Here is a 14366-nt window from a genome sequence, read left to right on the forward strand (position 1 = left end):
CCCCCTTATATGGACACTCATTGCAGTGGATTAAAGAACCACCTTATGCTACTGTGACCTCAGTGTAACTAATTACATCTGTTACCGTCTTCCTTCCAAGTAAAGTCACAGGGACGGGGGTTTTGGACTTCAACGTATCTTTTTAGAGGACACAATTCAACTGAGAACAGGCCGAGACAGACACCTTTGTATAAGGAACGGTCTTGTGGCATTCCCTAAATTCAGAGGCTTTCTGTAGTTTACAACCAAAGTCCTTCTAATACAGGACTCTAGTTGGAGTTCAAACTAGTCCAGACAAACACGGTCACACCATCCCTTCCTCAGTCTCATCCTCTCCTCACCTAAGACTGTTTGTTTCCAGGAGTTCCCTTCGAGGAGCCATGGAAACAAATCTGACTAGGAACTGTGAGGTTGTGGGTTCGATCCCTGGCCCTGCCCAGTGGGTTGAGGATCTGGTGCTGCCGTGAGCTGTGGTGTAGGTTGTAGACGTGGCTCGGATCTGGCACTGCTATAGCTCTGGCATGGCTGTGGCTGTGGTGTGGGCGAGTGGCTACGGGTCCCATTTGACCCCTAGCCTGGGAACCTTCATATGCTGCGGGTGCTGCCCTAAAAAGCAAAAAAAAAAAAAAAAAAAAAAAAAAAAAAAGACTGTTTCCAGAAGCAACTTAGAAAAGCTTACATGATTACCCAAGAGCGGTTTATTTCTTTTGAACCAAAGTCTTTTTCCAGAAGAGGGTCTTGTATGCCTCTGAATAACAGAGAGTTTGCTTGTTTAATTAGAGAGCCAGTCTTGGAAGTTTCCTAAAATTTGGGAATAGTCTGCTTTTAAAATATATTCATGCCAGACAGAAGAAAATTCAGGTTGCTGTTGTTGTTGTAATTCGTGAAAATGTAGCCTTTAAATAACACTTTTTTGGGATTCCCATGTGGCGCGGTGGGTTAAGGATCTGGTGTTGTCATTGCGGTGGTTTGGGTCACTGTTGTGGCTCAGTCCCTGGCCCGAGAACTTGCACACACCACAGACAAGGCCAAAAATTAAAAACAAAACAAAACAAAAAACATCTTTTTGCGTGATCCTCCTGATGCATCGGAGGTTGGTGCTAGGTTAGTCGTGCTTCCCTCCCAATCCCTGCCCCCTCTTCTCGATATTGATATCTTTTTTCTCCCGCTTTTTAGGGCTGCACTTTCGGCATATGGAGGTTCCCAGGCTAGGGGTCTAATTGGAGCTACAGGTGCCAGCCTACACCATGGCCACAGCAATGCAGGATCGGAACCACGTCTGTGACCTACACCACAGCTCACAGCAACACCACATCCTTAACCCACGGAGCGAGGCCAGGGATTGAACCCGCAACCTCATGGTTCCTCGTCGGATTCGTTAACCACTGAGCCATGACGGACACTCCATATTTATTTTAAAAAATGTTTGCCCACACCCACAGCATGTGGAGGTTCCCAAGCTAAGAATCAAACCCGTGGCACAGCAGGAACCAGAGCTGCTGCAGTGACAACGCTGGATCCTGAATTCACTGCTCCACAAGGGAACTCCTCAGTTTTTTTTTTATTAAAAAAATACCAACAACAACAACAACAAAAAAGACAAAAGACAAAAAAAAAAAAAAAAAAAAAGGAGTTCCCGTCGTGGCTCAGTGGTTAACGAATCCGACTAGGAAACATGAGGTTGCGGGTTCGGTCCCTGTCCTTGCTCAGTGGGTTAACGATCCGGCCCGAGAACTTGCTGTGGTGTAGGTTGCAGACGCGGCTCGGATCCCGCGTTGCTGTGGCTCTGGCGTAGGCCGGTGGCTACAGCTCCGATTCAACCCCTAGCCTGGGAGCCTCCATATGCCGTGGGAGCGACCCAAGAAATAGCAACAACAACAAAAAAGACAAAAGACAAAAAAAAAAAAAAAATACTTTATGCAGTTAGAAAATCCAAGCAGTGCAGAAAAGTTGGATGAAAAACAGGCAATAAGAATATCTGGGGAGGGAGTTCCCGTAATGGCACAGCGATTAACAAATCCAACTAGGAACCATGAGGTTGTGGGTTTGATCCCTGGCCTCGCTCAGTAGATCAAGGATCTGGCATTGCCCTGATCGGTGGTGTAGGTCACAGTTGTGGCTCGGATCCTGCATTGCTGTGGCTGTGGCGTAGGCCGGCAACTGCAGCTCTGATTAGACCCCTAGCCTGGGAATCTCCATATGCCACAGGTGTGGGCCTAAAAAGCAAAGCAAAGAAAAAAAAAAAAAGAATATTTGGAGCAGCAGTAGATGATGCTCCTTTGTTTCCTGTGCCAAATCTGTGCATAACCGCTGTTCTGCCAACCACTCATGCAGTCTGGACCACTTTCCAGTCTCTGCCCTGAGTTGGAGCTGGTGTGCACATAAACCCAAGACAAAGGTTTCAACTCGAGTTCTGAATGGATTTTTAAACTCATGACAGCAGCAACATCCTGAAAACCACAGTGATTGGCAAGAGCCAGGCTGTGGAGGAGAGAAAAGATTTTTTTCAGATTCCAAAAGTTTCGCTCTCAATATCAACAGCAATATGACCGTGTAAACCCAGATCCAGAGCTGAGGGCGCAGTCGGGGGGCCAGCCTCCCAGCCCTGCAGGGAGAGAGACAATTCCACGGCGGCAGGAGGGGAACTAGGAAGAAAGAAGAGCACACCACATACAAAAATAAACTCAAAATGGTTTAAAGACCTAAATATAAAATATGACACCATAAAACTCCTAGAGGAGAACACAGGCGCAACATTCTCAGACATACATCATAGCAATATTTTCTAAAATCCGTCTCCCAAGGCCAAAGAAATAAAAGCAAAAACAAACAAATGGGCCCTCATCAAACTTAACAGCTTTTGCACAGCAGAGGAAACCATCGACGAAATGAAAAGACAACCTATAGAATGGGAGGAGATATTTGCAAATGATTTGATCCTCAAGAGGTTAATACACAAAATACACAAACAACTCATAGGACACAATACTGAAAAAAAAAAAAAAGAGAGAAACTCAATCAAAAACTGGGCAGAATATCTAAACAGACATTTTTCCAAAGAAGACATACAGATGGCCAAGAAACACATGAAAATATACTCAACCTAATTAATGAGCGCAGAAATGCAAATCAAAACTTCAATGCGGTATCAGCACACGACCGTCAGAATGGCCATCGTCAAAACATCTACAAATAATAAATGCTAGAGAGGATGTACAGAAAAGGGAACCCTCCTCCACTCTTGATGGGAATGTAAATTGGTGCAGCCACGACAGAAAACAGCACACAGGTCCCTTAACAAACTAAAAACAGAACTACGGTATGATGGAGAAAACCCACTCCTGGGTATATATCCTGAAAAGGCGTTAAACTCTAATCTGAAAAGACACACGCACTGCAGTGTTCATGGCAGCACTGTTTACAAGAGACAAGACATGGAAGCAAACTAAGCGCCCACAAACAGATGAATGGATACAGATTTGGTATATACACACAATGGAATATTACTCAGACATAAAAAGGAATGAAACAATGCTATTTGCAGCAACACGAATGGACCTATATATCATACATACACCCCAGGAGTTGATGGAACCAGGTGGGCATTCTGCAGCTGGCAGGAACTCCTCAGGCCAGGATGTCTCAACATGGCACAATCAGTAGCAGCTGCCTTTGTGGCCACCCAGCTTGAGGAGCAGCAGGGTCTTTTAGCACCTGATGGCCAGAGTCAGGGTGGAAGGACTGAGGTGGGTCCGTGGGGCTGGGCACCAGGCTCTCCTCACACAAGGGAGAACTTGCAGGTCACTCACCAGCTGCTGGACTTGCAGGAACATAGGCACCTGTCCCGTGGACACACACAGATGGGCAGTGGGGGTCGGCGAGGGTCTCCGGGGGTCAGATGCCTTCACCCTGTGCCCTGACCTTGCCCTGGGAGTGCTCATGCCCTCTCACACATTGCATCCAAGGGTGGTCTCTGACCTGAGTTGCTGCTCTGATTTCTCCAGCTCATCCCCACGGCTGGCATCATCCTGCATCATCCCGCTTGGGTGTGGGCTGCCTCCGACAACTCCCTGCTTGCTCCCGCTACCACTTTGTCTTGGGAGGTCTCTCACCTTCTTGCAGTTCCTGATCATGGCCCTGGACTTGGTTTCTAGAATATTTCTCTGTCTCTTGGCTGCATCCATGGCACATGGAAGTTCCTGAGCCAGGATCGAATCTGAGCCATCTTCCACCTATGCCACCACTGCGGCAACTGTCAGATCCTTAACCCAGTGTACCACAGTGGGAACTCCCAATTATCTCTTCTTTTAAGCTTCCACCTGGGGGACAGGGGAACTAGGTCCCCAAGTCAGTTTCCATCCACTCCCCAACCTAGCCTCACACAAGCCAGGTCCACTGTAGAAATTCCAATGCCTGGGCCTCAGCCATGTTGCTTTTTTTGTTTGTTTGTTTGTTTTTCTTTTTTTCTTTTTTGGCCACCCTGAAGCATTTGGAGTTCCCAGGCCAGGGATCAGATCTGAGCCACAGTCTCGACCTAAGCCACAGTTGTAGCAATGCCAGATCCTTAACCCACTGTGCCTGGCCAGGGGATCAAATCTGCATCCTAGCGATCCCAGGATGCTGCAGACCCCATTGCACCACAGCGGGAACTCCACAGCCATGCAGCTTGATGTGATTTCGCTGATCATTTTTTAGGGCCAGCAGGCTCCTCTGATGTGGAGAAACTGATCAGGTAGGGAATGTGTTTGTGACAACCGGAACTAAGATTTATCAGGTCCTCTTTCTTGTCAGTGCTGGGCGGGGCACTTGATGGGCATCATCTCATTTAGTCTTCAGTGAGGTGGGCACTTTATAGTTCTAATGGTACAGAGGATGAAACTATAGCTGGGGAGCGGGGGGGAGGATTAATCCATGTTACACTAGTAACTGCAATAGCCCGAACACCAGACCCTAGTGTGTCTGACTCCAGAATGCCCCAGTGGCTCTTATCACGATCCAACACTGTCCCCGCCACCGCCTTCATCATGGCCCAACCACTCCTTTGTCACTCTCCAAATACTGCTCTCATATGTGCCGTAAGTGTCACACAATTCTCCAGAAACTGCCCTCATCACTGGGCCCACTCTGCTGTACTGCCTTGGCCCCAACATTTTTCCAAGATTTCCCGCTTATCTCAACACTTATCCTCTCAACCATCCATCACTAACCTCAGGACTCTCCCATCCCTGTGCCATCACTCTGTCTCACTAGTGCCTCCATCCCTGTGCACCCCGTGACCCTCACTTTGGGATCCAATCACACAGATGCCAACCCACAGGAGGAGGCCGAGGCCCAAGGAAGGCAGGAAGGAGTGGGGGCTTGAGGTTGGGGCGGGGCCAGGCTGGACCGGCATTTGGGCCAGACCTTGAATTAGTGATGGATTTAGAGCCAAGGCCGACACTGAAATTGGGTGCAGGAGCTGGGTTCGGGGTGGGGTTGGGCTCAGGCTGGAGCTGGGTACAGGATGAGGTTGAGTCTGAAGCTGGAGCTGGCGCCGTGGTTGTGCTGCTTCAGGACCGTCTAACCCGATCCCGAGGTCAGCGGAGAGGCAGAGTCTCAGTCTCCTACAATCAGTCATCCGGTCTGTGATCCAAACTCCCATTTATTTCCACCTAAAACACAAAGTTACCACCCCCTCATCTCCTCCGGGCCTCCTCAGTGCCGGGAGCTGCAAAAAGCTGGAGAAGGTGATTCCTGGTTTCCCCAGGCGGTGCAAGTCCCAGGGTCAGGAAGGTCGGAACTGAGGACCATAAAATGGAAATATTCCACACAAGTGCCTGACTCCTTCCCGACCCTGTGAGGGCCCAGCATTCTGTACCCCGGGGTCCCCTAGCTCCTGACTGTGGACAGTAAATGAGAAGGTTGGGGCGGCATAGACAAAGCGTTTATTTGGGGGGCGGTGAGCCCCACTTGGGACCCCTCCTCCAGGGAGCCTGTCCTCTCTTTCCTCTTCTTTCCAGCTTCCTGACTTCCTCCTTTCTGCATTTGAGAGAGGGAGCAGGTCAGGAAGGGGCCAGGGCCGCAGCTTTTTTTTCTCCTCTGCCTCATCCTGTTTCGCTTCCTGCCTCTCAACTTCCCAGAATTGCTAATGTCTCCAGATATCATGGGCTCTGGTCTGGAGGAACCCATGTCTCTTCTCTGGCCCAATGCAGACCTGGCCTCCTAGGACCTGAACCCCCTGACCCAGCTCCATCAGACAGCTCAGCCACTAGGCTCGCCCAGCTCTGGCCTTCCCAGCACTCAGAAGTACAAGTCAACCAAGGAGTCCAGACCACGGGGGAGGGAGGAGAGAGGGTGATGGAGAATAGGATTTCCTGACCGGAACAGGAGGGGGAGGAGCTGGGGAAAGAAGCAAACCTTTACTGAGCATCAAATCTATGATGGAGATTGTATCAGGCCATCCCCCGCCCCCAGCAACCATCAATCTGCTGTCTGTATCTAGGAGTTCAGGTTTTCCAGATTCCACATATAAGGGAGCAAACAGTATTTGTTTTCTCTGATTTATTTCACTTAGCCTAACGTCCTCAAAGTCTGCTATCACAAAAGGCAGGACTTCCTCTTTTTCGTGGCTGAATAATATTCCACTATATATATATAATACATATTACATCTTCTTTATTCATCCATCCATCACTGAGTACTTAGGTTGTCTTCATGTCTTGACTACTGTAAATAATGTCGCAATGAACATGGAGGTGAAGGAATGTCTTCAAGATATAAGAAATGTGCAGCGGAAATGAATCCGACTAGGAACCATGAGGTTGCCAGTTCGATCCCTGGCCTTGTTCAGTGGGTTAAGGATCTGGCATTGCCATGAGCTGTGGTGCAGGTCACATATGTGGCTCGGATCCCACATTGCTGTGGCTGTGATGTAGGCTGGTGGCAACAGCTCCGATCAGACCCCTAGCCTTGGAACCTCCATATGTCCTGAGTGTGGGCCTCGGAAAGACCAAAAAAAAAAAAAGAAAAAAAAAAAGAAAAAAAGGTACCTCTACCACACTATTTTAACTATTGTGCTTTTTTTTTTTTTTTTTCTGCATCCAACAAAGCTAATCTAACCCACATTACCTCTCTTTCTAGATTTGCCTAGATACTTCCTCTGGCTGCTATGTTACTTCATAGGAGCTGTAGAATTAGCTTATCTATTTTCAAATACATCCTACTTTAATTATCTTTATACTCTTTTCCATGATTTTCAGTCTATATGGGTTTTCTATCCTTCTTGGTCAACTTTAGTTGATTTATATTTTGCTAGATAATCATTCATCTCTGGTCTTTAATTTTTTTTTTTTTTTTTTTTTGGTCTTTTTCTAGGGCCACTTCCCACAACATATGGAGCTTCCCAGGCGAGGGGTCGAATCGGAGCTGTAGCTGCCGACCTATGCCACAACCGCAGCAATGCCAGATCCAAGCCTCGTCTGCAACCTACACTACAGCTCTTGGCAACGCCGGATCCTTAACCCGCTGAGCAAGGCTAGGGGTCGAACCCGCAACCTCATGGTTCCTAGTCGGATTTGTAAACCACTGTGCCACGATGGGAACTCCTAAATTATTTTTTTGTCTTTTGTCTTTTTAGGGCAGCACCTGCAGCACATGGAGGTTCCCAGGCTAGGGGTCAAATCAGAGCTGTAGCTGCTGGCCTATGCCAAAGCCATAGCAACACCAGATCTGAGCCGCATCTGTGACCTACACCACAGCTCACGGTAACGCTGGATCCTTAACCCACTGATCAAGACCAGGGATCAAACCCAAATCCTCATGGATACCAGTCGGGTTCGTTAACCACGTCAGCCACGATGGGAACTCTCCCAGGTCTTTAAATTTTATTGTCCTGGAGTTGCAAATCATTTTCTTTTTAATGCATTTACTTTCTTCCCCATCTGTCAATAATCTACTCTTTCAATAGGCTGAACTACTTTGATTGGTAGAGTACAATCAAAACACAGCTTTCTTTCTTTTTTTTTTTTTTTTTTTTGTCCTTCCTAGGGCTGAACCCAGAGGCTAGGGGGTCTAAGAGCTATAGCCGCTGGCCTACGCCAGAACCACAGCAATGCAGGATCCGAGCCACTGTCTGCGACCCACACAAAAGCTCATGGATCCTTAACCCACTGAGCAAGGCCAGGGATCGAGCCCACAACCTCATGGTTCCTAGTTGGATTCATTAACCACTGAGCCATGACGGGAACTCCAAAACCCAGCTTTCTTTTTAGGCTTCCGCTGCTCCGAGCTCCCAATAGACTTGGTCTGACTCTCCCTTTACAACAGAAGGGCTATGTGCAGAATGTCAAAGCATCATCAAACACAGAAAACAAAAAATATAATTAATATTGTCACAGAAACAGAGAACACAGCTTCAGAGAAAGCGAAGAATAAAGTGAGGGAGCTTCCGCTGCCGGGCAGTGGGTTAATGATCCAGTGCTGTCTCTGTGGTGCCGCGGGCTCCGATCCCTGGCCCCTTGAAGCGAGTTAAAGGATCCAGTGTTGCCGCAGCTGCAGTGTACTTCGCAGCTGGGGCTTGGAGTCAGTCTCAGGTCCAGGAACTTCCATATGCCATGCGTGTGGTCGTAAAAAAAATGAGAGATGAAAACTCCCTAAACCTAAAGACAGAAAGATATCCAAGCTCAGGGAGCAGAAAGAGCCCTCAACGAGGTGAACCCACAAAGGCGCAGACCAAGACATACTGTCATTAAAATGGCAAACGTTAAAGACAAAGAGATGATTCTAAAGGCAGCAAGTGAGCACTGAATGCGCCCTATATCCAAGGCCCCACCGGCTTCTCCACCAGGAAACATGACAACCATGGGGTTTCACAGAAGCGTATACACTGTGTGATTTCATTCATGTGAAATGCTAGAGCCGGCAAAAACCAATCAACAGTGAAAAGCAAGCAGATCATTAGCTGCCTGGGGACAAGTAAGTGGGTCAGATTGCAAAGGGGCACGAGGGAGCTTTGAGGGGGTGACAGAAATGTTCCATGTCTTCACCGGAGGGCAAGTTCCCTAGGTATTCCCATTTGTCAAAAGTCACCTCTACTCTGGGTGCATTTTATCAGGTAAGAATTACACCTCAATAAAGCTGCTTGTCAAGGCAAAAAAAAATGGAAGTTGGTGAGGATGAGGAGAAAAGGAAACCCTTCTGCACTGTTGGTGAGGATGCAAATTGGTGCTGCCAGGACGGAAAGCAATACGGAAGTTTCTCGAAAGATTAAAACTAGATCTCCTGGAGTTCCTGCCGTGGCACAGTGGGTTAAGGATTCAGCATTGTGGATCCCTGGACCAGGAACTTCCATATGTCGTGGTGCAGAAGGAATGAATGAATGAATGAATAAAACGAACTACCATATGATCCAGCAATCCCACTCCTCGGTTTATATACAAAGGAAATGAAAATAGAATATCAAAAGAAATATCTGCACTCCCACGGTCACTGTAGCATTATTCACAATAGTCAAGATACGGAATTAATCTGTGTCCATCAATGATGAATGAATAAAGAATAATATCCCATTACATATGTATGTACGTATGTATGAATATACAATCCCATCATATATATGTGATGGAGTATTATTACTCAGCCATGAGAAAGAAGGAATCCTGCTATTTGCAACAACATGGATGGAACTTGACAGCATTTACACCAAGTGATATAAACCGGAAGAGAAAGACAATCCTGCTTCTATATTGCATGTAGAAGCTTTGCAAAAAGTCACATTCATAGGCAGATGAGTGGTTGCCAGGGGCTGGGGGGCAGGGGGAATAGGGAGAGGTTGGTCAAGGGTCGGAACAGTCAGGTGTAAGATGAAGTCCGTCTGCAGATCTAACACAAAGCACAGTGACCACAGATAACACTGCATCGTATAACTGAAATTTGCCAAGAGAGGAGAACTCAAGGGTTCTCATCTGAAAAAGAAAGATGAATATGTGAGGCTATGGATACGTTTATTTATTTATTTACTTTTGTCTTTTTGCCATTTCTTGGTCCACTCCCGCGGCATATGGAGGTTCCCAGGCTAGGGGTCGAATCGGAGCTGTAGCCACCAGCCTACGCCAGAGCCACAGCAACTCGGGATCCGAGCCTGTTTTTTTGGGTTTTTAAGGATGAACCTGTGGCATGTGGAACCTCCCAGGCTAGGGATTGAATCGGAGGTACAGCTGTGGCCACGGCCATGCCAGATCCAAGTGGCAGCTGTGACCTACACCACAGCTCAGGGCAACCCCAGATCCTTTAACCTGCTGGGCGGGGCCAGGGATCAAACCTGCATCCTCATGGATGCTAGGCCGCTTCCTTAACACTGAGCCACCATGGGAACTCCACAATGTACACTTTTAAATATTTACAATTTTCTAAGTCAACGACACCTCAATTAAGCAGAAAAAGTTTCACATACCTTAGGCACTCTAGATAGGCTTTTAAAAGTTAAGGGAAAAAACTCGAAATGATGGCAGTGCTCCAACCCCCCCCCGGGGGGCTTATTCCCCTCCCCCACCACTGCTGCCCTGGCCGTGGCCTTGGGCTCCACAGGTAGCAGCACGCCCACTCCCCTAGCTGGCCTTGCTCAGCCTGGCCTCACAAATCCAGTGGTAGGGCCTCTGGCAAGCGTCGTCATTCCACATGCCATCCGGGTGGAGGTGGGCACAGTCCTCACCTCCCCCAGCCCGTGCCCGTGCCAGTCGTCTGGCTGGCCTGGCTTCCAGTTCCTGAGGGGACAGGAAGGACAGGAACAAGCTGGAAGGTCAGAGGGAACAGAATCCAGCTCGGGGAGAAGGGGCTGCGGCACAGACCCCCGGGGGAGCAGAGCTGAAGGACGAGGAAGGGCACAGAAAGCCAGGCACTCACTGGAAGTTGGTCTCATAATCCGTCCCATCCGCCCATTTCCAGACTCGGTCCGGGTCACTGAGGCCCATCCAGGTGTAGAAGGAGCCCATATGGGCCTGGATAAAATTCTGGGAGACAGAAGGGCAAAGGTGACTTCTCCCCGCCGCAGCCAGCTCCGGGGACTAGCAATTCTGAACCTCACGTGTTCAATCCGCCAAGGTGATTTGGGTTGGTTACCCCCGACCCACGGGCCAATGAAAGCCCTGTGGGGCTGGCTCAGAGGGCGGTCAAGGTCAATCTCCCCAGGTGATGCCCATGAGCAGCCAAGGCTGAGAACCCCTTCGAGGGGCGGGACTCAGGACCTGCCGTCCTCACCTGCTCCTCTCTGGAGTTGATGACCATGAGGTGGGCATTCTCCAGCTGGCACTACTTCTCAGCCTCAGCCAGGGCTTCTCAGAGCCAGAGAACCAGTAGCAGCTGCCTCTATGCTCCAGCCAATCAGTGGGGCAGCAGGAATCTCTCGAGTCTAGGGGGTCGGGGTGGGGGAGGGTCTCAGATGCTGCCCCTGCGAACTGGGCAGGAACTGGGGCCTGGCCCACCGCCCTCCCCCACACCCCTCGCCCTTGCTTTTTTTTGGGGGGGGTCTTTTTAGGGCCACACCCTTGGCGAAGTTCCCAGGCTAGAGGTCACATGGGAGCTGCAGCTGCCGGCCTATGCCACAGCCACAGCCACTGCCACGCCAGATCTGAGCCGAGACTGCAACCTACACTGCAGTGCACAGCAACGCCGGATCCTTAACCCACTGAGCGAGGCCAGGGATCCAACCCGCATCTTCATGGATACTAGGCAGGTTTGTTGCCGCTGAGCCACAAAGGGAACGCCTCACCATGGCTCTTGAGCGCAGACATCCTGCAGGTCAGGGAGTCTGTGGTCTCAACCAGCTGCTGGACTCGGAGGAGCATTTCAGAGTAGCCTGGGACACACACAGATGGGCAGTGGGGACAGTGCCCTGGGTGTGGCTTCTGCTTCTTGAGTCCCTGAAGACCAGAGGTTCATGCTGGGCGGCCCAGCCTAGGAACCCCCTGCCTCATGCCCAGGTGGGGGGAGCCGGGGCCTTACCTGTTTGGAGTTCCTTCTGTTCTTTCTCCAGCCTGCTCTCCAGAGAAAGCACCTTGTCGTTCAAGCTCTGAGCTGGAGGGGAGGGCACTCAGCACCACGTGGCTGCTCCCCCCCTCCCCCGCCATCTCCATCCTGGAGCCCCCGCCCCACCCCTGCACTCGCGAAGGGGTAGGGTCTCCCACCTGCTGCAGTTGCTGCTTTTGACCTTCCACTTCCGTGTTCAGAGATGCTATCCTTCCTTGCAAAGTGCCATCTGGAGGACACTGGGGCTCAGGGCTCCGAAGTCAGCCCCCGCCCCTCCCCCATCGCACCTCCCTCCCCAGCTCCCCTGCCCCCCAGGCTCACCCTGGAAGTTCAGTGCCCGGATCTCAGCCGAAGTGTTGGAGATGAAGTTACTGAAAGTTGTTGTCAGGGTCACCAGGTCCCTCTGCAACTTGGAATCTGATCAGGCGGATGGGACCATCCGGACAGAGGGGTTTCAGGCCCTCTCTGCGCCAGCACTGGGCAGGTCGCCTGATGTGCATTTTCTCATTGGGTCCCTACAGCCACCCCACCCAAAGGGACAGGTGCGACTGTCACCCAGTATTGACAGAATTTGACTGCCTTCCCCAACTGAAAGTGACAGCGTTGGCAGCCAGCCATCCTCACCCATCGCCCTCGGCGCCCCCACCACAGCACCCCATTACTTCTCTCCTCCCAGGGCCCCTCACTTTGGGATGCGATGGCACAGATGCCGACCAGCAGGAGGAGGCTGAGGCCCAGGGAGAGAAGACAGGGGCGGGGGCCGGAGAGGAGCCGCTGCAGGAGGGTCTGCAGAGGAGGCGGCCCTGCAAGAGGAGAGGGCGTCAGGGTCCAGAGACACAGGGAGGAGGACCTTCAGGCAGGAGGCTGGTGCGCTGGAAATGCTGGGGGGACAGGGGACACCCCTCATGGACCAGCACGAGTGCTCAGTCACATGGGCCCCTCACCGCCCTGGGGACACACGAACACATAGACACACAGGGGATGCTGGCGAATGTAAGGTCCTCTCATTAGAGCTGGGGGAGGTGGCAAGAGGGCCCGGAGAGAGATGGGGGCAGCCGGGTCCTGAGCAGGCTCACCACACTGATGGCTGAAAACCGGCTAGAAAGTGGCTTTACTCCGATGCTCTCCCCAGAACACAGGAAGCCAGTCCCATCGTGGACCTTGAATCCTCCTCCTCTTGGGGCCCCCAGAGGCTGGGGAGGACCCATAGTACGCATGCAGAGGTGCAGACAGGATGCACAACAGGAAAACCCTGCTATGCATATTCAGAGATTTGAGGAGGGGCCGTGTCTCCTTTGGTCTTAGCATCCGTGAAGCCCCGGCTTTTCTCCTCCCCCTCCAACTTCTGGAGATGTTCATATGCACTGACATCCTTGGATCGACGAGGCCTCTGAGGCTGTCGGAGCTGAATGGAGGCAGGGCCAGTGGCCAGGCTGGGGTGGGAGCTGGGGCAAAGGGGCAGCCTGGGGCTGAGTAGGAGTTGTGGGCAGGGCTGGAGATGAGCGAAGAGCTGACAGTTGAGAAGGAACGCGGGGTCAAGGCTAGGAACGGGGCTGGGCTTGGGTTTGGGGGTCAAGGCTAGGAACGGGGCTGGGCTTGGGTTTGGGGGTCAAGGCTAGGAACGGGGCTGGGCTTGGGTTTTCAGCTGAGGCCAGACGTGGGATCACAATTGGGCTTTGCGCCAGGGTCAGGTTAAGTGTGGGGTTGACAGCAGAGGTCAAGTTGAAGCAGAAGGTAGTCCTAGGACGGAGACTAACATGAGGGCTGGAATTGAGGGTGCATCTCCCGCATGAGAAGAGATGGACCTGAGCCTGGTGCTGAAGTTGGAAATAGGAGAGAATTGAGGTTCAAGCTTGGGTGGGAGGGCCCGTGCTCAGATTCAAGTTGACTCTGGGGTCGAAGCTGCACTGGGGTTAATGGAGAAGCTGGGGTTAGGATGGGGATCAGGCTGTGCCTGGGGTGGGGGCCGAACATGAGGCTGGAACTGGGCTCGAGAAAGGGTTGTGTGAGTCTCAGCTTGTGACTGAGGCCGTACGTGCCATCATTCAACCTGCATCCAGTGCAAGGACGAGAGCCTCAAACCTCTACTCAATCATGAAACCCCCAAGATGCCCCATTGTCTACCTTCCCATTCAGTCCCACCTAAGACCCGCCTCCCCGCTTTCTCTGACATCCTCCTTGACCCTTCCGTCCCACTGGCATCCCCAGTCAGGTTACCCGTGCCGTCGAGAGGCTGTGGTTCTTGAGTTCTTGGTGCAGCCATGATCAGAGCTGGGAAAAAAATCCTGGAGCGCTGGGGCAGAGGTGAGCGAAGTCAGAGCCACCTAAGTGACCCAAGTCCTGCTGGTCTTTGTGTCTGAAACACC

At 51.0% G+C, this 14366-nt stretch overlaps 1 protein-coding gene across 1 annotated transcript; it reads right to left on the reverse strand.

Moving 5' to 3' along the window:
- Window positions 1-10459: 10459 nt before the first annotated feature.
- LOC100518864 (C-type lectin domain family 10 member A) lies at window positions 10460-13606 on the reverse strand (the record flags this gene model as incomplete). The annotated part of the gene is given in 11 exon segments (XM_084985954.1): window positions 10460-10696; window positions 10699-10739; window positions 10879-10985; window positions 11233-11300; window positions 11303-11383; window positions 11744-11830; window positions 11977-12043; window positions 12135-12229; window positions 12322-12417; window positions 12687-12804; window positions 13307-13606. Coding segments are annotated over 11 exon segments (1173 nt in total), but the record flags the coding sequence as incomplete, so codon positions are not given.
- Between the last annotated feature and the right edge of the window lie 760 nt (window positions 13607-14366).

This window comes from Sus scrofa, chromosome 12, assembly GCF_054392235.1.
Source record: "Sus scrofa isolate SSC_HxYL_T2T_F1_AM1 chromosome 12, Sscrofa_HxYL_maternal_Yorkshire_Landrace_v2.0, whole genome shotgun sequence".
NCBI lineage: Eukaryota > Metazoa > Chordata > Mammalia > Artiodactyla > Suidae > Sus > Sus scrofa.